Here is a 21,000-nt window from a genome sequence, read left to right on the forward strand (position 1 = left end):
TTTCAAGTCGTGATAATTTGTGAGCACGTTTCCTTTAATTGAGCCCTCGAATTAATAAAACATGAACAGGTTTTCCTTAAATTGAGCCCTCGAATTACAGTTTTTTTGGATTGCTTACACACTAAAGTTAAAAGTAGAACACTATTAGCAAAACGTTACACCCAAGAAGCAAAACATCAGCCCTTATTTGCACAACTATAAGCACATTGTCAACCTCACACTTGTTGCAAAACTCTACACACAGTGATTTGCAAAACACTAAACACACTTAACATACAGTACACACAAAAATCTATTATGAAGTCACTTCCTTGCAATACCAAAGCACTGACTGTCAAATTACCACACCTTCCAACCAATTGATTCAACACAGTCATCAGGTGTGCAAACACTTGTTTGCTTAATTGTAGACACACCAATCAGGTGTATAAGCACTATAAAAAGCAGCAGGTGAGTTCATCGGTCTTCAAGCACAATGGAAAGAGTCAGAGAAATAGTAAGACGAGGTGGAGGACGAGGTGGAGGAGAAGGACAAGGAGGAAGAGAAGGAAGGGGAGGAAGAGGAATCAACAGAGGAGGAATCAACGGAAGAGGAAGAGATGGAGGCCATGCTGGAGGTACAGGTAGAGGAAGACAAGAACGTGCTCAAAGAGGACCGAATCTGACAAATGAGATCCGTGCAACACTGGTTTACCACGTTGTCAACCACGGCCTGACGCTGAGGGAGGCTGGACTGCGAGTACAGCCAAATCTAAGCCGATACACAGTGACAAGTGTGATAAGAACATTTCGACTGGAAAATAGGTATTGTAAAAATATCATCATATCAAAAACATCTGCACGGTTTCAGCAACTGCTTACAGTACTGTATTCTATGCACTATCAGCACTTCTGTTACATTTTCCTGTGAAATTACTGTACTATTGTTTACTGTTTTTTTTTTTTTCTACATAGGATTGAGGGTCAGGAACAATGAGGGGGAAGGCCTCCTATGTTCACAGAACATCAAGAGGGGGAGATAGTAAACATGGTTTGGGCCAACAATGCTATAACCCTCAATCAGCTCCAAGCTAACATTTTCAATAACCATGTCGATTTCAACAATATCCTTCAGGTCTCAACATCAACACTGGCACGCATACTAACAAAAAAACATATTCAAATGAAGAAAATTTATCGAGTGCCTTTAGATCGCAATTCGAAAAGGGTGAAACGACTGCGGCATGATTATGCAGAGGTATGTATTCACCTAAGCATTGTGATCTTGCATACTTTCTAATAATCTTTTACTGTACTGTAATATGTATACTAGATCTACACTGAACACAATTTTGCCTGACACTGTTCTTCAGAGAGTTTTACAAATGCATTGAGAGGAGATCCAGCATGAGTTTATCTACGTAGATGAGGCTGGGTTCAACCTGACGAAAACACGAAGGAGGGGAAGAAACATCATTGGCCACAGAGCTATAGTCAATGTCCCAGGGCAACGTGGGGGTAATATAACACTCTGTGCAGCCATTACACAGAATGGGGTCCTCCACCGCCATGCCCATATGGGCCCTTACAACACAGCACTCATACTTACATTCTTGGACCAATTGCACAACATAACAGCAGCAAATCAAATCGATCATATGCAATACATTGTTGTCTGGGACAATGTGTCTTTCCACCGCTCTGCTCTGGTTCAGAACTGGTTTCAGCAACATCCACATTTCACCGTCCTATATCTTCCACCATACTCTCCATTTCTCAACCCTATAGAAGAGTTTTTCTCGGCATGGCGGTGGAAGGTATATGATCTCCGTCTCCAGGCTGAGGTACCCCTCATCCAAGCCATGGAGGAGGCCTGTGACCAGATGGAGGTAGCAGCAATTCAAGGATGGATTCGTCATTCAAGACGTTTCTTTCCAAGGTGTCTTGCTAATGACAACATTACCTGCGATGTTGTTGAAATTTTCTGGCCAGATCCAGCTAGGCGAAGAGACAATGTCTAGTTTTTGTTTTGTTGTTTTACAGTAAAATTACAGTACAATACGTAAAGTGACATTTTGTTACAGTATTATGAATCTCAATGTCCTGTTTTTATCTACCTGTACAGTGTCCTTGGGTGTTGTGATAAGGCGCTTTCAAATAAAATGTATTATTATTAACATTTTGGGCGTGTTGAGAAATAAATGAGTTTCTTCAGTGTGCAACATTGGTCTTGTGTAGTGTTTGGTGAATTTACATTATATTTGTACTTTGTTGATGGTAGCCAACTCTAATCATAGGGAAGTAGAAGTTCTAAAAGTGTTTTAGGTTTATCACAGCAGAGTGTAACTCGTGCAAACAGAGTATAGTAATGTGAAACCTGTGTGTTTCATATGGTAACAAAGTGTGGTTTTTAAACAGAAGTGTATAGTTTTTACAAGAGTGTTTAATTATGCAAAGGATCTGTAGTGTTTTGCTAATTGGGTGTGTGGTTGTGCTAATTGTGTGTAGTGTTTTGAAAACACAGGCCCTGTTTTGAAAATCGTGCTTAAGCAATCCAAAAAAACTGTAATAAAACGTGAGCACGTTGTAGGCCTAAATCGCGCTCACATTTAGTCATTTCCGACATGCTCTCACCGCTGCTCTCACAGCTGCTGCCTGTCGCAACTTCGTGTTACTCAAGCTGTTGAGATTCGGCTATTGTCTGTAACATTACAGTTCAACATTGGTAAGTGATACCGTGGTTAATTAAAGCCTTTTTAGTTTTCACCGGTAGGTGATGACTATAGCGAAATTCTACTCTTTGTAGCAGGGTCACCTGCGGTGTCCCGCCAGCTATGGAGCCGACTGCTGATAGCCTGAGGGACTTCTTGAAAGATAGAGGTGTCAGCGAAGAGTTTATTCAGAAACTCGAAAATGAAAAGGTAGGCTATGTGATGTGGCCTGCAAGAAACCAACTTCGAAGGCCGTGAAGGAGCTTCTCCAGTTCCCAGATGTGATGACCGCAACACAGCATGCAGTTACTCGCCATCTGAAACGTTACATTGTGGAAGCTGACCATCAAATTTTACAAAACTTCCTGAGGTTTTGCACTGGCTCAAATTTGGTTGGGCATTCCATTAAGGTTGAGTTCACTGAAACATCTGATTTTCAGCGCAGGCCTCAGGCTCACACATATGGGTGCATTCTTAAATTGCCTGTTGGTTACTACAATTACCCAGACGTCAGAAATGATTTTAATAGTGTGCTGACTAGTTCTGTCTGGGTAATGGATATAGTGTAGATTGTCTCATCAGCTACATAATGTCAGTTTGCAGTTCTCAATAGTTTGGTTAGCTTTATGAAAAACTGCCATGTCTCAAAAAAGGTGACAAGTTGGTAAGCTGTTCTGATACTAAATAACTCAGGTTATTTATTTGTTAAATAATAATAAGTAAACTGAATATGTGCAAAACATTTTATTTTTGAATGACACATTTTGTAAACATTCCTGGATAAAACAGGTGTCAACTTTCTTTTTAAGTTCTTGCACAAGTGTTTAAAACAAGCAGTTGTGAATAACACATTTACAGGTTTTAGTCTAGCAAAGAAACAACAAATCTCCATTCATCTCATCCAATCATAATGTTGAGACTGGACTTACTTGATGAGATGACTCGAGTCTAGTGTGCTATTGCTTGGTTGGAAAGAAAACCTGCAGCCACACGGCCCTTTCTGGAATCAGTTTGAGACCCCTGTACTAGACCAACCTGTTTTTAAGTGTAGTCCTGTTTCTCTGACTGTGACTAACTGTATGTTCTCTCTTCATCTTCTGATATAGAAGCTGGCTCGCAGCTCGTCTGCCTGGCTGTGTTTCCTGGATGGAGCCGCCAGTGGGGCTGGTCGACAGTAGCCTTTTGCATCTCAACTTCTTTCTGTATCTCTCCTTCTGTCTCCTTGAGCCCCAGTTGGCCTCAGCAGATGGCAGCTCACACTGAGCCTGGTTCTGCTGGAGGTTTCTTCCTGTTAAAAGGGAGTTTTACCTCTCCACCACTACAAGCATGCCAAGTGGGATTGCCTTTGAGTCAGTGAGTCAATGCAATCAGCTGGTTTTCCTTAGATAGAGAACTTGAGATTACATGTGTTCTAAATTGGCGCTATATAAATAAGCTGAATTGAATTGAATTGATGTGTTAAATTTTTTATTACATCACTGTATCTTTTAGGTGAGTTAAACTAAGTATAATTATTTATATAGTGCTAATTTAAGACACCTGTTTTCTTAAGCTACTTTCCATGTGACATTATGCACTTTTGGGACATATGTGTAGCTGCTGTATTAAACATTTTCTGAAGCTGATCATTTCTACTATCAAAGCATCTCTCTTATATCAAACCGTCTGCAACTTCTCCCATATCTATGAAGCTTCTTTCCGGTTTTTCCTCATCTGATCATCCCATCTATTTCCATTATACTCACCATCCCTCATATCAAATAGTTTTAAATAACATGCTTTAAAGTAAAATTCTAACCCCCTGTTTTCAGCCTTAGCCAATATGAATTAAAACTATAAGCAACATTTAAGACTAACATGGTTTACATTTCTTGTTAGAATAGTATATACCATGTTTACATAATCATAGTCATACGTGCAACTAGTTACTTTCCAGCCCTAGTACCATGAAACTAAATGGATGCAATTGGCCCACCCAACTAGAGGAAGAAATTTGCAAAGCATAAATCAGAGAAAATGGATACCAATCAAAAACTGAAGAAAGAGTGGTGAAAGAGGTGACATAATGGCAGGAAATAGATACGATTTAATAGGATCAAAAATACAGCAGGACAGATGATAACTAAAAGAAGGAGCAGAAAGGAGAAAATATAAAAAAAAAACTTACATTTAGAAAATTGAAAGATATAAGGCCTTATTTTATACTTTTCTAAATACAAAAGCTAAATACTGAGAACTGTGACCACGTCAGAGAATATTAAACAACAGAACTTTTTATGTACATGTTATAACATGGTAAATTACCTGTACTCGCATAGCACATTATTTTGCTTCTCTGATATTCACCCATTCATAAATACATTCACACAATGACATATGTCAAGTTGTATTTTATTTTTTATATACATAATAATTACATACATAATAGATAAATGGCAATTTACTTACACTACAATTACACATACTTAGAAACAAATTCATTCTCATAGTCTCTGGAACCCTGAGAAACAGCCTCATGTCCTGCAGCTACATCCATAAGTTGAGAGCCACATTTTGGAGGAAAGTTAACATCATCCAGGCTGCATCCAGACAGGGTGTCAGGTCCAACTATTGAACCGTGTGCTGATCAGATTGGAGCTGTTTTTCTGGACATCAACGTCTTCCTGCAGCTTTCTGTGACCCCTGCCTCCCTGAAATCCTCCATTGTTATGCCTGTGCACAAAAAATGAGGTAGTATTAATGGGGAGTGTTTGCCTAGTGGTTAGAGCAGTGCACCTGTGCTCTTAGAAGGCTGCAAGTACACAGTTTGATCCCCACAGCCTGCACTCTGGGTTCCTGAGCAAAACTTTAGGGTAACTTCTTTACCTGTCCGGCCATCCACAGCAAAAACACTAATTTTAAGTTCTCTGATGGCAGCAATGTGGTGGGTCTGATAACGAACAATGATGAGACTCTTTGCAGAACGGGGTTCACCACATATCAAAGCTGGGCTCCAGGAAAAAGGCCAAAGGGTTCATAGTAGATTAGAAGCAGTCACAGGCTCTCAGCTAAGGGACCTGGTAAAATTTCATTATAGGTCCATAATAACAATAAACATTCTGGATTCTTCTTGATTCAATAATATTTCTATTGTTAGCCTATCAGACGTGCAGAAATTCAACACACCAGGCAATACAATCAGGCAGGTCATTAGTTAGTGAGTTTGAGCTGTGTGTTTGGATGGCAGGAGAGATGGATGACGTCCTGAGGCGCTCATTCCTGCAGAGTAGGGACAGTAGCCTGTGGCTTCAGCTGCTCACTTGCCAGTCCAGGAAAATGTGAAAGGGGGGACTGTCACCGACCAGGATCCTTCATGCCTTCCTCTAGGAGCACGTTTCAGTGATGTTTCACCCCAGGTTCCTCTCCAAGACTTAACCAGCCCTGTGGATCAGCTCATTCAGATGTTTCCTGTTCTTCCCTGTCAAAAAGCTACCCAGCAGACAACAGTATACAGCTCTGCACTCTTACCCACAAAGTTATATACAAAAATAGCTTGTAGCCTATAGGTGGACTTACCATATAGGGAAAGTAGGCAACCACCTTAGGCGCTCTACTGAACTCTTCCTATAGGCCGGGATATTTGCCTCTGCAACTGTCTTGTGGTTATTGATTGACTGATTGACTTTATTGATCTCACAGTGGAGAAATGTAGTCGTTACATTAGCTTAATAGTCAAAAAGAAGAAGAAGTTGCTAAAAGGAAGAAAATGTGCATGGGGTATATACAGTATATACTTTGCATCCCCATACATACATATGAAAGCTTAAGTCTCTTATTTAGCAGGATAATTATATAGGGGTAATGCACAGGGTATTTTTATACATACATATATATATATATATATATATATATATATATATATATATATATATATATATATATATATATATATATATATATATATATATATATATATATATATATATATATATATATATATATATATATATATATACATATATATATATATATATATATATATATATATATATATATATATATATATATACATACATATATATATATATATATATATATATATACATACATATATATATATATATATATATATATATATATATATATATATATATATATATATATATATATATATATATATATATATATATATATATATATATATATATATATATATATATATATATATATATACATACATATATATATATATATCTATATATATATATATGTGTGTGTGTGTGTGTGTATATATATGTATATTAATTTCTTTTTTTATCATTATCACAGTTTTTTGTCAAAGAAACAAAAAAGAAAAAAAAAGCGAGAGAAGAAAAGAAACGTATCGTGAAGCTTTTTATATCATTTGGAGATACCAGATTTGTTTTCCCTGCAGTGGGAGCGCGCACGTCAGAGGCCACGCGTATGACGTAGCGCAGACACGCGCAATGATAGCCGGAAGCATCGATGGGAGGAAAATAAAAATCGATTAAAGCCAGTGTATATCGCCAGTGTCAGAAATCTAGTTTCTGTCCTTCCTGTTACCACAAGCTCGAGTTTCTCTGTGTTTTTATTTTGCTGAAGGGAACGTCGGACAGCCAGACGCGCCGCTCCGTTTGCTCCAAGTTGCTCAGTGGGGGTTTCTAGCTGACGTGTGGAGAAGTTGAGACTGCTGGGGCGCAGATAAACAAACATAAACAAGCAGGGGATCACCTGAGCGCCTGTTCCAACCGAACCAGGAGCTCGGAGAGATGGCAGGAGCGGCCGAATCCCAGGTTTGAGCCGCAGCAGACGGTGACTTTCACTCAGACTTGCTTTTACATGTCAACAGTCAACACAAAGAATTTAAGGAAACACGAGGAGAAAACCCACAGCTCCTCTTACTGTTGGTCACCCACAGCGATATTGTTATGTTCAGCCAATAAGTTCACCTTTCAGGTTCCAGCTGGAAACAAACCAATACATATAGCTCGAGGAGGCAGAGGTAAACTACTTTTATTTTTATTTTAACTTTTCTGTTCTAGCTTTAAGGGCCTTAAAAAGAAACCTAGCTAGGCAGGCTAAGTAGCATGTCTGTATTTTTTATTTATATAGCTATTTTTTTATATGGTAGTTTTCACAAGATGATAACAAAGACGTTTTCTGTTGTTTTTGAAACATTTAATAGAAACAGCTCATCTCATGATGTTTCTGTGCCCTCTCTAGGTTCACTGATCTGTGGCCCCTGGTCCCATAAGTAGAATGAACATGGCCCACCAGGCAACTCCTAGTTCCCAGAAAGCCCTAATGATGGAGCTGAAGTCCCTGCAGGAGCAGCCGGTGGAAGGCTTCCGCATCACCCTGGTAGAGGAGTCTGACCTCTACAACTGGGAGGTGGCCATCTTTGGGCCTCCCAATACTTTGTATGAGGGGGGTTACTTCAAGGTGGGAGAAACCTGCACAAATAATCTAACTACACCATTTATTACAGGAGCTGTTGGGATGCAAAATTCTATATTAATGCATTTGTCTGCATATGCAGGCTGTGCATACCAGTCGGATAAAAATGTATGATGCCGGTGTTCTGTCAGATAAGCATACCTGGTCAGAGCCAGCATACCCATAGTCAACACCCGTTTATCCCTTTCATTTATCCCCATTTATCGCTTTAGTTTTGTATGTAAAATAGACTTTAAACTACCTCAACGGGCGTGTATCCCCTCAGAAATGTAAAAAAAAAAAAATTTCTTACTTTTTGGTATTTTCTTTTTAAGCATATGGCCATCTCACCTTATTTTTTTTGTTTTTTTGTACAAGATTAAAGGGATAAATGCCCGTCGAGGTAGTTTAAAGTCTATTTTTCGTACAAAATGAAAGGAATAAACGCATATCTGACATCTTGCGCATGCACATTGACTATGGGTATGCTTGTCTCACGGAGTATGCTCATCTGTACGAACACCGGCACCTGAAGTAGAGTTTATCCTCCCACAGCACTCTGTGGTGTGAAGGGAACATCATAATTTCTAAAAACTTTAATCGTAGTGATGAATTTGTTTTTATAGCAACCAATATTGCCAGCATTTTGTTTTTTAAACTGTCCAACCAATATATGTGTTCGAAGTATTGCATGATCACTTAAAAAAGCGTTTAAAATTATGAAAACAGAAGGATGGATACTCTACCTTTCTAAAATGTTAAGTTCGTTTTGGGGAAACAAAGTCGGATTTTATTGCTAAATGCTGCAGTGACGAGGTTAGTCATCGCAAACAGCACATTTTCTCGCTTTTCTGTTTCTCCTCTGTCATCTTGATATCCTCAAAACTCTGTTTTTGAGTTTTATATGTATAAAAAAAAACAAAAAAACAATTTTTCTCCATGCAGAGAGAGAATTTAAAGCTTTAAAAAAAAAGAACCCTTTAACTGATTCTATGTTAATTTTGTTATGATTCTGATTCTATTGCTTGAAAGCAAACAGTCAGACCATGTTATTTATCAAAAATGTATAATTGACCATCTTTCACCTCTACTTCTTCTGACCTCTTCTGTAAGTCTGGTTCTTTTACAGTCATTAACTCTCCACCCTCACCCACCCCCCCATTACTGCATGGTGGTTGTAATACAGAAAGCTATATTTAGCATGGTGACCGCTATAAATGGCACCTCGTCGGCACAGAGAAAGTAGGAGGGAAGGGCAAAATATTACACTCATCATCTGTTATCAGATGAATGCAGTAAGAGAGACCCTGTGTGAGACAGTGGCCACAGGTTTAGTTGCCGTTTAGCATAGATGTACAGAATAAGCTGAATAGGTTTCCTTTTACATGATCTAATTTTTTTAAATTATACATTTTTTCTTATAATTGCCCTATTGGAAATTTTCCCATATCATCCTTTGTACAGGATTTAATCTTTTGCAGATAATGAAGTAATAATTTAAGGAAAAACAGGAATTTTACACCAGTTGTTTGTCTGTATTAATGACCTTCTTCCTCAGAATATAATTTTGTCTTCACCCTTGAAAAGGTGGCTAATTATTTGGACCATCTGCTCTGGTGCCGAGCCTGAAGCTGCTCGTTTTATTCTGTGGTTGTGCTTTCAGCAAGCTGACCTGTAGTTCGCAGCAGCAAGCATAAGTGCTACTATATGCGCCATACAGTCAGAAAAAACGACAGTCTCTTAGACACTCTGTATGGCATCTCAATTATAGGATCTTGGAATATTTCAGGGGTTTTACTTTAACTTTCATAAAGCAACATTTTGTATCGTTTAGCCACTAGGGGCGCTAGACCATTATTTTTTAGGTTTTAGCGGCCCATAAGGCAACTAACAGCACTAGACTGGCTTCTTTTTCCAACTTGAAAACAGACCACTTTGAAATGGCATACTGAGTCGTCTTGCCGTTAAAGACAAGGGCACATTTACCTATTTATATTAAATCTTACATCAGAGAACCAAAAATTCCTTTGATCAGATTAGCGTCATTTCTGTTTTGTTGCCTAATGACAGCTTTTAGCTAAGTTACCTTTAATGTTTAAGGGGAGCTACGCTTGCCAGAAAGCGGCACTCTGAGTCACATGACTCATTTATGGACAGATCCGACCGTTTTATGTCAAATGGGCAAATTTTTGTGTCGAATATATAAATATTATATTAATATATCTCCATTAGAGCTACTATTTGGGTCAAAAGTTACGCAGTTTGGCCTTTGTGTCCGCTGATGCAGCACTGAAGTGTAATTCTGTTATGAGGATAAAGAACAAAATTTAGTGTTTCTAATTTCCTATCTCTGCTGTTCACCCTCTTTTAAATTGAAACACGGCCAGCACGTTTCTGCAGAAGGTGTTAACAGGCTGTTGAGCTAATGTGTTGAAGCAATGTGCCTCCATGGAGACCAAGGTTACCAAACACTGACATCAGCTGCATAGTTCTACATAAAATACAGCATTTTGTTTTTAATAAAAAAAAAAACTTAATTCAACTGACATACTAGCATACAAATTATTTGTTTATACATAGATCGCTTTGATTGTGTTATGAAAATATGGTGAAGATTATTCCAGGCTCTTGCTATGCCTCTCAAATATTGTCTCTAAATGTTTGTCAAAGTACAAAACTCTAATATAAACTTAAAACGTCTTCTTTTTTGAAGTGGCAATTATATTAGTTTGTTATAAGAATATGCCATGCTCTGGATGACTCCTGCTCTTCTGTTAACACTTTTTTATTTTTCTACGACAACATGGATTTAGGGGTGTAGTTCAGTGATGAACTGTAGGCTGATGATAGTCTTATCTGACTGCCTTGCTGCTAATTTCAGACTTTTGCGTGCACACCCAGGCTTAGAGGGCTTAATTAACTTGAAAATGATAACCTGAGTAAATATTGACTGTGAATACCAAAACTGCTAAAAACCGCTTGAAGTCTTTGACATTTTACCACAATATTGCCACAGTAACTGTGATCCAAACTGTGATCCAATAACATCAGGTAGTGCGTAAATTGTTGAGTTGACAAACGGGCATTCTTTGTTTTTATTTGTTTACAAATTGACAGTGAAGTAAAGATCATAAGTACTCAATGGCAAGTCCCCTGTCATTTTTCTGTGTAAAGCTGAGATCCTCAAACAGGCTTAAAAGGACATAAACTGCATCAATCCTCTTCTTTTATTCTTTTAGGCTCACATCAAGTTCCCCATTGACTATCCATACTCTCCTCCTACGTTTCGCTTCCTCACTAAGATGTGGCACCCAAACATTTACGAGGTAAGAGCTTCCCTCCTCCTTTGACTTTGGATGTTTTCAGCATATCTTCTTGGATAACTTTACACAGCTTTCTCTGGCTGTTAGGAAAATCCTAGAATGTGTGGTCTAAATGAAAGTGCACAAGTTGAAAAAGTGTTTTCTGTTCGAAGAGGGTTTGGTGAGTCCATGTATACGTTAGGTAATAAAGGGTGTAGAGCTGAAACAATTAATTGGATTATTTGTGATTAATCTATTAAAATAATCTCCTAATTCACTATCGATGAATAGTTAATTGGAGTATAGATACTCTAAAACATGCTTTTAGCTGACAGAGCAACCCATTAAGGCAGTGACTATACTAAAATTCTGAGAAAAAACAGAAATATTTTGCATTTCAGATAAAAAAAAAGAAAAAATTTTTTTCTCCTGCCAATATTCTCTACCAAAAACTCCACAAGTTGAAAAGTTTAAGTTTGACATGGTTTAATTCGGTATAAAATCTTCTTTAAGGAACCTTTCTCTATCTGATTATTAATCAAACAACAATCAACAGATTAATCGATTATCAAAATAATCGTTAGTTGCAGCCCTAAATATTGTTTTTGTTAATAAAACAGGTTTCAAATAAATGGCACCAATCAGAGAGTCTAATCGATTTTCTTTTGTAATTGATAAAAGATGTTCAAATCTTTTACTTGTTTGATGGCTTTTGTGTAAGAATGAAGAAAATAGCCATGAATGATTCCAAAAGAATGGCAAAAACTGCAACAAAAGGTGCCGCTACAAAGTATTGTCCTCTTCCTTTTCACTCCCACTTAGAATCTCAGTGGCACCAAATCTCCCAGCCTGAATTAATATACGCAGATGCTCGTTTACCTATTAACTGAGATCAGGCCCGGTGCATGAGGACCACAACACTGGTGACATGTTGTTATCCTGCTTCGCAAAAAGTGCATCTAAGCAAAGATTGTATAGGATATGAATGTGTTTAATGTGGGTGACGGTTCAAAAGCTGTGTTGTTGTCACTGTTTTACTTCTATTGCTTAATCTTCCAGCTTCATATTCCTCCCGGAGAGGTGCAACATATAATGTTTTTATCATGGAGGTCCATCACAAACCCACGCTGGAACACTAATTTAGTGCTATGCTTTAGTAAAGTGGGGGTTTTGTGATTGGCTTCTCGAGTGTACATTAAGTGGATGACCACATCGTTTGAAAGAAAAGAACAACTCCTTTCTCCTTCACCTAAGCACACATTACTGTTGGTGAAAAAATGGCTGTATTATCCAACAGCCTCATTCACATTTATAAAGGACATGGGGAAATAAACAGTGGTGCGTTTGAAAATCCAGAAATCCTACGACTCATAAAGAGTTTTTTAGTTGAGTTTCAAATAAAAACATAGAAGAAAAAGAGAGAGTGAGTAATATTTTTCTGTAAAGCATCTGATGGTGTGTGAGGAGGAAAAAGGCAGGTAGGCTTCCTGTCTGAACAGGGCTCCAGCAAGGCCTTTCGTAATGCGCTGCTTTGGGTTGAAATTCCTTTAAAGGCCCTGCGGTGGTAGGGAGAAAAAAAAAGTTAAGTGGGGGATAAAAAGAAAAACCTATCTGTATATAAATAATTCAGTGGGTTATCTCTAAAGACAATGGCTGAACCTAAATGAAGGTCCTTACTGATGATAACTGCAGCCCAATACAATTAATACGTGCAAATGTAGAGCAATAAATGTCACTACAGCCTTGTCGCTTTAGGCAACATTTTAGTGTGATGTTTAGGCAAGCTCCGTCACAATCTGTTGGCTGCTTTTGATTCAGTGGGGCTGTGTAACGTGTGACTCTGTCTTTTTCATTTTTACTCAATCTTTTTAAAATAATTCCTAAATGCTCTTTCACTTTAAAAAAAAGTTCAGAGAACTATCAGATGAGTTTAAAGTTAAACTCATTTATGTTCAGCAATGTTCAACACTGTTTTATAGCAGTTTTTACTGACTAAAAGGGAGCAGTGATGTTGTATCTGTCATTTTGATAGATATCAGTAATCTTAGGAGAAAACTTTTTTCTCTCTTTTTTTTTTTTTTTTAAAGATATTATTAGTGTTTTGTTTTGTTCTTTTCTCTGTTTTTAGAACGGAGACGTTTGCATCTCTATCCTACACCCTCCTGTCGACGACCCACAGAGCGGGGAGCTGCCGTCTGAAAGGTGGAACCCCACCCAGAACGTCAGGTATTTTCTCAGCAACATGCCTCTCTCTCTTTATTTTCTACAACTTATAAAGAGCTTTTAAGGTGGAAAACTTTGTCATTATGTAATATAATGAGAGAGGAAGAGAAAAAGCATGAGGAATAAAAAAAAACACAATTTCTATTCTGTTTTTTTATTACCCAATGCTACAAATAAACAAGCATGAGAGAAAAAGGTCCATTAAAGGAGAAAAGATTGCTGCAAGTTTAGAAAATGCAAATCAGGATAGGAATTGCTTCAGCAGTATTTTCTCCAAAGCTTTGCTCTGTAGGAAATATATAAAGGAGATGCCTCCTTAGGGCATCTCTGTGAATAACGGCTAAATTTAGCCGGTCAGCAGGATTCACATCACTGAGGTAAACTGCTGAGTTAGTGTTTGGAAACTTGAGCGCAGTAGAGGCACAGTTCAATGGAGTTGCATGGTGCACGGAGAAGGAGCATCAGGTTTCTGACCAGGCGGGAATGAAGCTTTGAAAAATGTCAACCTTTTTCGTTTATTTTTTTTTTTTACAATAATCTGACATTTTACTGTAATTTCCTTGTTGTATATTTGTTCCTTTATCATCAGGACAATCCTGCTCAGTGTGATCTCTCTGCTTAATGAGCCCAACACCTTCTCCCCAGCCAATGTAGACGCCTCGGTCATGTTTCGCAAATGGAGGGACAGCAAAGGCAAAGATAAGGAGTACGCAGAGATAATAAGGTAATGATTGAATGCTGCAAAATGATTGTTTCATCTGCTCGAGCTGATGTGGAGGTTCCCCAAATTATCATTGCCTTTAGAAACTTCTCACTGGACCTCAAATGATTTGGATTCTGTTTCCTTTCACTCCTCATTCAGGTTCTGGAACAATGCTTTCCAAATCAAATCCACAAATTCTTTTCATCTGCAAACAGTACTTTGGAGCTCAGAAGAATACTCTAATCCTTTATTATCCCTTAGTTAGTACCTGTACCACAGTTCTAGAAAACCATCTGCTTCTGGACGTCCTTAATATAAAGAATGCTCTAAGTCCTTTTCCTTGATAAATCTGTCTGTGGTAGTTCTTGAAGCGTGGAGCAATAGGAAAAATATCAGATGTAAAGGATTTTAAAACAAATAACCATTACGGTAACATTTTGACATATTTAAAGGTATAGTGGAGGATGTTCTTTTTCTGGGTGGATCATCAAAATAATTGGTCCTCCAAATTCCCATAATTCTGGTGATATGTTTACGTAAGGCCGTCCCACGTGCTGGTCTCTATTTTCACTTACGGGTAGTGAGTCTGACATTGAGAAAAAAAATTGCAAATCTTTCAGAAAGTAAGCTTGTATGAGCGATGCAAACAGCAACTTTTGAACAGAGCGTGCACGAGGAGAAATGGGCTCGTGCATGCCTTTGATGGACGTTTCCTCTCGAGAGCGGGTACAGGTTTGTGCAGGTGGATTTTTTTCTTTAAAGTGGAGGCTGGGTCTTTTTAAAAATTTGCAGATATATCCTCTATTATATCATTAAGTAGCCTTTACTCTGAAGCAGTAAAAACAGCAAGTTTTTTGCATCCACTAAGTTTTCCATCCATGTGCTTGGATGCAGGACTGAGGAAGAAATTCCACTCTGACAAACAAAACTGTTGGGGGCTCCATTTATTTATGTTAGACAGAAGGTATTCACTCAGGGGGATTTACACCTGCAAGGTCAAAGAAAATGGCTAGGGCTAGAACTGCTTACTAGAAGACACTAAAAAAGGCATTTTCTAAGAAGTTTCTTGGAATTGCTGGTCTTATGTTTTTTGTTGTTGTTTTTTTCCCCCCTGAACTGTCTTTCCCTCTTTGAAACGGGTGTAAAGAAGGCAGCAAACAGCCTGTCTAGCTAGAACAGAGCTGATCACATGGTCTGTTCACGCTGGGATTCTTCTTATGCAGAAATAAGTATAGTTTTTTTCTGAGTTTTTTCTGCCATAATGTAAGATATCTGGCTTAAATTTATAGTTGTTGTCATAGTAAAGTGATTTGGGAAACTTATCAGCTGTTAGCATTACTCATTAAATTAAAGGTATATTTTAACTTTGACATATTTTTTCCCCAACAGGAAGCAGGTGTTGTCAACAGCAGCAGAGGCCGAACGGGACGGCGTCAAGGTGCCGACCACGCTGGCGGAGTACTGCGTTCAGACCAGGGTTCCCTCTCAGGACAGCAGCTCTGACCTTCTCTACGACGACCTGTACGACGACGACATGGAGGAGGAGGACGAAGAGGAAGACGAGAGCGAGATGGAGTCTGTAGGTGAGGCGAGGGGCACCAGCTCTCTAGAGGACGGTGGGACGTCCACCAGGCACTATGACAACCAGGACGACTCTGGCAACGAAGACTCTTGATGATCTGGATTATAAATCCTCCCCACCAATTTAGTCCCACCATCGTCTTTTCGTTCCTTTTTTTCTTTTCTTCTCCTGAGTGTGTGGATGTGTACACGTGTGTGGGTGTGTGTGTGTTTGTGCAAACAGTGGGGTCAAAAGTCTACTGCCAAAATGTTTAATCATTGATCTAGTTCATCTTTTTCACATGCTGTCAAAAAAATAACAAAACAACAACCTCATTGCAACAGATGCCTGTTGGCACTTTTTCCACATAAAGTCAGAGTTTGGTGTTCTCACTGTTTGCCTTAACAAAAACCCACAGTCTGTTGAACGCTTGGAAAAGTTGGAGTTTGTAAAAAAAAAAAAAAAAAAAAAGGAAAACGGTTCAAGAGATTCTTTAGAATATTGATAAAAATGCCCCTTTTTTGATAATCAGTAATGCTTTAATTTGTACTTCAGCATGCAGATGTCATACTAACAACTCCTGAATATTTACACCACCAACCTAGATTGTGTAAATTCCCTCCTAATATATCTTTATTCCATGTACAAATATACTTTCCAGTTGCTGTTGTTTCCCTTGGTTCCCTGAATGTCGCCGCTGGTCGTTGTGCTTCATGCGTTAATATTGAGCAGATTCCATCTCTCCACGTTTGTCCAGTCCAGGTTTGGACACAAACTGGTGCAGTATTTCATCTTGACGTTCCAGACATTGCCACTATTGTTAAAAATAGTTTAATTGTTCTTTTAGTTTGAGTGTTTCTGTCAGTAAATAAGGTCTTGATGAAAGTAGTTTGTATTTAATTTGGTCATATTTAGTTTTCTTGGAGCTGTTGTTTTTATTCCGTTTTCTCAGTTGAGACCCTCTCCTCCTCCACTTGTATTTTTTTATTTTCCCCGCTGTGTCTCAGAGGAAACAGTCGGTACTTTGGCTCATCACTTAATCAGTGAACTGGGCAGCTCGCTCCACTTTAGGACACCTCTGTCTCTAAAAGGTTAGACTTTGACACAACTGGCAAACGCATCGCTGTAGTTTATTTGGATTTAAAGGGATTGACAAACACAAAGCCATGCAGAATTACTCCACTGTAGCTATCAAGTGGAAATATGTATTTTTGTAGGCCATTCCAACACATAGATATGCTTTGATCTAAACCTTTCCCATGTAGAGGACAACACATTGCAATTTATTTTCTAAAATAGAAAATACAAAGGAAATTGGAGCAAATGGTATCTAACGTGATCTATATTAAATTTGAAGTTATAAACGCAACTCTTTTTTATTTTATCTTTTTGAGGTTGAGATGGTTTTTCCCTTTAAGGGCGCTGGGCTCAGCCATCGGGGGAGGTTTGTTTGTTTAATCAGTATTTTAAAGGAAACACAGGACAGTAGTTGGTACATAAGGTGCATAAGGTGTCTGTATACCCAAACATCAAAATAAAAGAAAGGCATTCCCACAGCATGATGCTGCCCCCATCATGTTTAGCTGTGGAGATGTGTTCCCTGGTCTTTAGGATGCTGTTTGTTCTCCACCTTAAAAAACATGGAGTTTTCAAAGAGCACTAGCTAATATATGCTGAGATAAAATTGCAGTTTTTGGACCTTCCCTACTGATCAGGTCGTGTTTGAAGGCAACTGATGCCAGAGAGTTTTCTTTTTTTTTTTTTTTTCTTACATTTGGTTTCGCTTTTTTAATTTAGTTCTGCACAGTTTTGTGTTGGTCTCTAATTTAAAGTGAATAAAATGTCTTGTGTAAAAGCCAAAAATTAAAGGGGGTCTGAATAGTTGTGCTAGCTTTCTGACCTGTTGGGTACAGCCTCGTCTCCTACGCCTCAGTCTGCTTGTCTAACCTCAGGGCCTCAGACGACTGCAGCTGAGAGACCAATCAGTCTGTGATGATCCTCAGAAACAAACAACTCCTCTTCACCTCCTTCTCTTAATTATTACCACATGCTCTGATTGTCTCCCATCCACAGGCAGACCACAGAGTGTTGCATTCGGTCTGGGCCTGCTAGATTAATCCTACTTTTCTGACTGAAGGAGCAATATGAGTTAATTTAGAATCCCTCATTGAGATGCGATGGATGAAAGGAAGTTGAATTTTTGGTCTGTGGCTCAAACTCTAACACACATTTAGTGTAGATTAAAAAAGAAAAAAATTCCTATCAAACATGTCTTGATTGCCTGTTTGTGTGCGTGTCTGAGAGTACTTTTACTTTTAGCTTTTTATTTCTTATGTTCTCTATGATGTCAAGTTTTCTATCTCCGCCCATCCATCCCTCCTCTGGAATACGGTCAGACTCCGCTCACTGGAGTGATGAAGGAACGTCAGAGCTTGTCTCTGCTCTGCTGCTCTTTGCAATTCTCCATCGGCTGGGGAATTTGAGGGATTCAGAAAAAACAGACTCCCTGAGTATTAAGCTCCTCAACATGATGAGCAGCACACAGTGACAGATGCAAATCACATTAATGACAGACCTTTTAGTTTAAGAGGCTGTTGCCCTGCAGAGTTCTCCGTCCCGACTCAGGGATGGATTTTACGCCACGGGTCATAACCCCCCCTCCCCGGTCTGAAAAGCATGCGGAGGATTTTCCTGTTTTTGACTGACTTTTGACGGATGTTAATGTGAAGCCTCTTGGCCTGGTTTTTGGACTGGAATCTACAGAGGGAGGCTCCTGAAACAGACCTACAACTGATCGGATTTCTAGAACCAACACAAATGGAAATATCCCACCCACTTCATATTATCCCAGTGAATCTTCAGTTTTTACAAAAAAAAAACAAACAAACAAAAAAACACTGTTACTGTGACTTAAAGCTTGAACTCTGGGCTGTATCTTCCCAATGTGTTCCCTTTCTAAAAATGACAAAAGATGTAACGGTACAGCTCACCCACTTCTGGTTGACTGTAAGAACCTGAATGTTCAAAATGTTAACAATCAAAACGTTTTGGCTGACCATTCAGCTATTATGATCTCAGTTCATCTCATTTTAGATGATTTTAGTTAAATTTATTGTATGATGAATTAAAAAAGGTTGAAACTTCTGTTTAGTTAACAGGACTTAAAGTATAGCCAATTTATTTTTCCATCAAATATTTAGTCATTAGTTTATAAACCTCCATTTGAATTGGGAGATTCTGAGTCATTTCTAAAGGTAAAAAGTTTAGAGTTCTTTTTTCCGTTTATAATAATGCATAAAAGACATCCAACCTAATTAAGTATCAGTTGGCTTTATGATTCAGCCACATTGTGACTTTAAAAACAATATAGTTTTTTTTCCCCCAACTACAATAAAAAAAAAAGATAAAAATGAAAATTTCTTCCCTACTTCACATTACAGCCTAAAGTATTGAAATATGAAGACTAAGGGTTAGGGTGACCACATCCTTAAAGATAATTTCCAATCCACTGTCCATAAGTAAAGCAAATTAATGATGAATAATTTACTTCTAATGTTCAGACTTAAATCTAATATTCATTGTTACTAAGAAAAGCCATGAATTTAGCTGTAAACAAACATGACACCTGTCCTGGCCCAGCAGCCATAACAGGCTCTAATGAATACTTTTAAGTAAAAAAAAAAAAAAAAAGAAATACAAACACATTTTGTGCTTTTTATCTGAGCTCAGTCTCTGTTCTGATTGGCTAGCAGAAGGCAGAACCAGGTAACTGTTTCCCTGTTTGTTTGGCGCCTCTACTAAGCTAGCTGACAGTGATAGTTGCATATTTACCACCTAAGACCAAAAGGTCGCATCTGATCCTCTACAGTGTCACTGCTGAAAGGCTGAACCGTCCACAGTCTTTTACACTTCTTTTTCTCTACTCGTTGGATTTCTTTTGCAAGAACGCAGATCTCTGAGTTTTATTTTTCTTAATAAAAAAAAAGAAAATCCCTTTATTGATGCTTTTGTTTGTAAAATGATTTTGAAGTCCATCACTTAGCGTTATCAAAAAAGAAAACCAAGAAAGTAGGGTTTTGGGACTGAAGTTGAAAAGTATGCAAAAGTAAAGGTTTTGTGTTAAAGTTGTAAAGTCAATAAAAGTTGTTTTTTTGAAACCTGTTTCTGCACATTCATCACCGATTTTATTTCTGTGTCTTTTGGCTTTTAGAGGATTATCTCTCTGTACCAGGTAAATAACATTGAATAAAGAAAAGGAGGCATTTTCTTATCAAATCTCTGTAAATCGAAATAGATTTAACTTATTTTAAACTTCTCCATAGAGCCGTCATTTCACACAAAAAATGTGTCTGTGAAATGAATAGTTTTCATCCAGTTATTACTTAAACTGATTTTACTATTCAGGACCAAGCAATCTTATTCTTGTTTATCTGAGCTTCACCTTCTGGATGATGCAACTATGTACAAAATGCAGACGCAATAAGCAAGGGAAAAAAACAGGAGCATTTCTCCATCAACTCTTTATAAATCTATTTTTTTATTCAAAAAGATATTTAGACAATTTTTAATTGTGGTCACGAAGTAGTATTTCGTGCGCACAAAATACTACTTTGTGGCCACAATTAAACATTTTTTAATGTTTAATTGGTACATTAAATTGGTAGAAAATTATCAATCTTCAGTTTATCTTAAGTGAAATTACACTTCTTGAAAACAAAGGGAACACTCGTAACACATCCTAGATCTGAATGAATGAAATATTTTCATTGAATACTTTGAGCTCTACAAAGTTGAGCGTGCCGACAAAATAAAATAAATGGGAATCAAATGTATTAACCAATGGAAGCCTGGAATTGGAGTCACAAAATTATAGTGGAAAAACACCACAGGCTTTGATTTAATGTCCTTAAAACAGGTAAAAATGGGGCCCAGTACTGTGTGGCCTCCAATGCCTGGGCATTGTCCTGGTGAGGTGGGGGATAGTTTCCTGAGGGATCTCCTCCCAGACCTGGACTGTGATGCGATGTGATGTTGGTGAATGGATTAAGACATGATGTCCCAGATGTGCTCAGATTCAGATTGAGG

General features: G+C 38.1%; 1 protein-coding gene and 1 long non-coding RNA gene across 3 annotated transcripts; both read left to right on the top strand.

Annotated features, from left to right (window-relative positions):
• The first annotated feature begins 2,620 nt into the window (after positions 1–2,620).
• LOC119778581 lies at positions 2,621–2,885 on the top strand. The gene is made up of 2 exons (XR_005280088.1): positions 2,621–2,704; positions 2,786–2,885. It is a non-coding gene; the product is annotated as an uncharacterized LOC119778581 (long non-coding RNA).
• Positions 2,886–7,127: 4,242 nt separating this feature from the next.
• ube2r2 (ubiquitin-conjugating enzyme E2R 2) lies at positions 7,128–16,404 on the top strand. Of its 2 annotated transcripts, none has more exons than XM_038277842.1 (6): positions 7,128–7,483; positions 7,914–8,132; positions 11,366–11,452; positions 13,557–13,654; positions 14,241–14,375; positions 15,744–16,404. In XM_038277842.1, the coding sequence occupies exons 2-6, from the start codon at positions 7,950–7,952 to the stop codon at positions 16,027–16,029; spliced, it is 789 nt and encodes a 262-aa protein (XP_038133770.1). In that variant the 5' UTR covers positions 7,128–7,483; positions 7,914–7,949; the 3' UTR covers positions 16,030–16,404. The 2 variants fall into 2 exon arrangements, with proteins under 2 accessions (XP_038133770.1, XP_038133769.1); XM_038277841.1 differs by having other exon boundaries at positions 7,129–7,692.
• Positions 16,405–21,000: the final 4,596 nt, after the last annotated feature.

The sequence above is a fragment of the Cyprinodon tularosa genome, unplaced genomic scaffold (assembly GCF_016077235.1).
Source record: "Cyprinodon tularosa strain WSP-4 unplaced genomic scaffold, ASM1607723v1 ctg135, whole genome shotgun sequence".
Classification (NCBI taxonomy): Eukaryota; Metazoa; Chordata; class Actinopteri; order Cyprinodontiformes; family Cyprinodontidae; genus Cyprinodon; species Cyprinodon tularosa.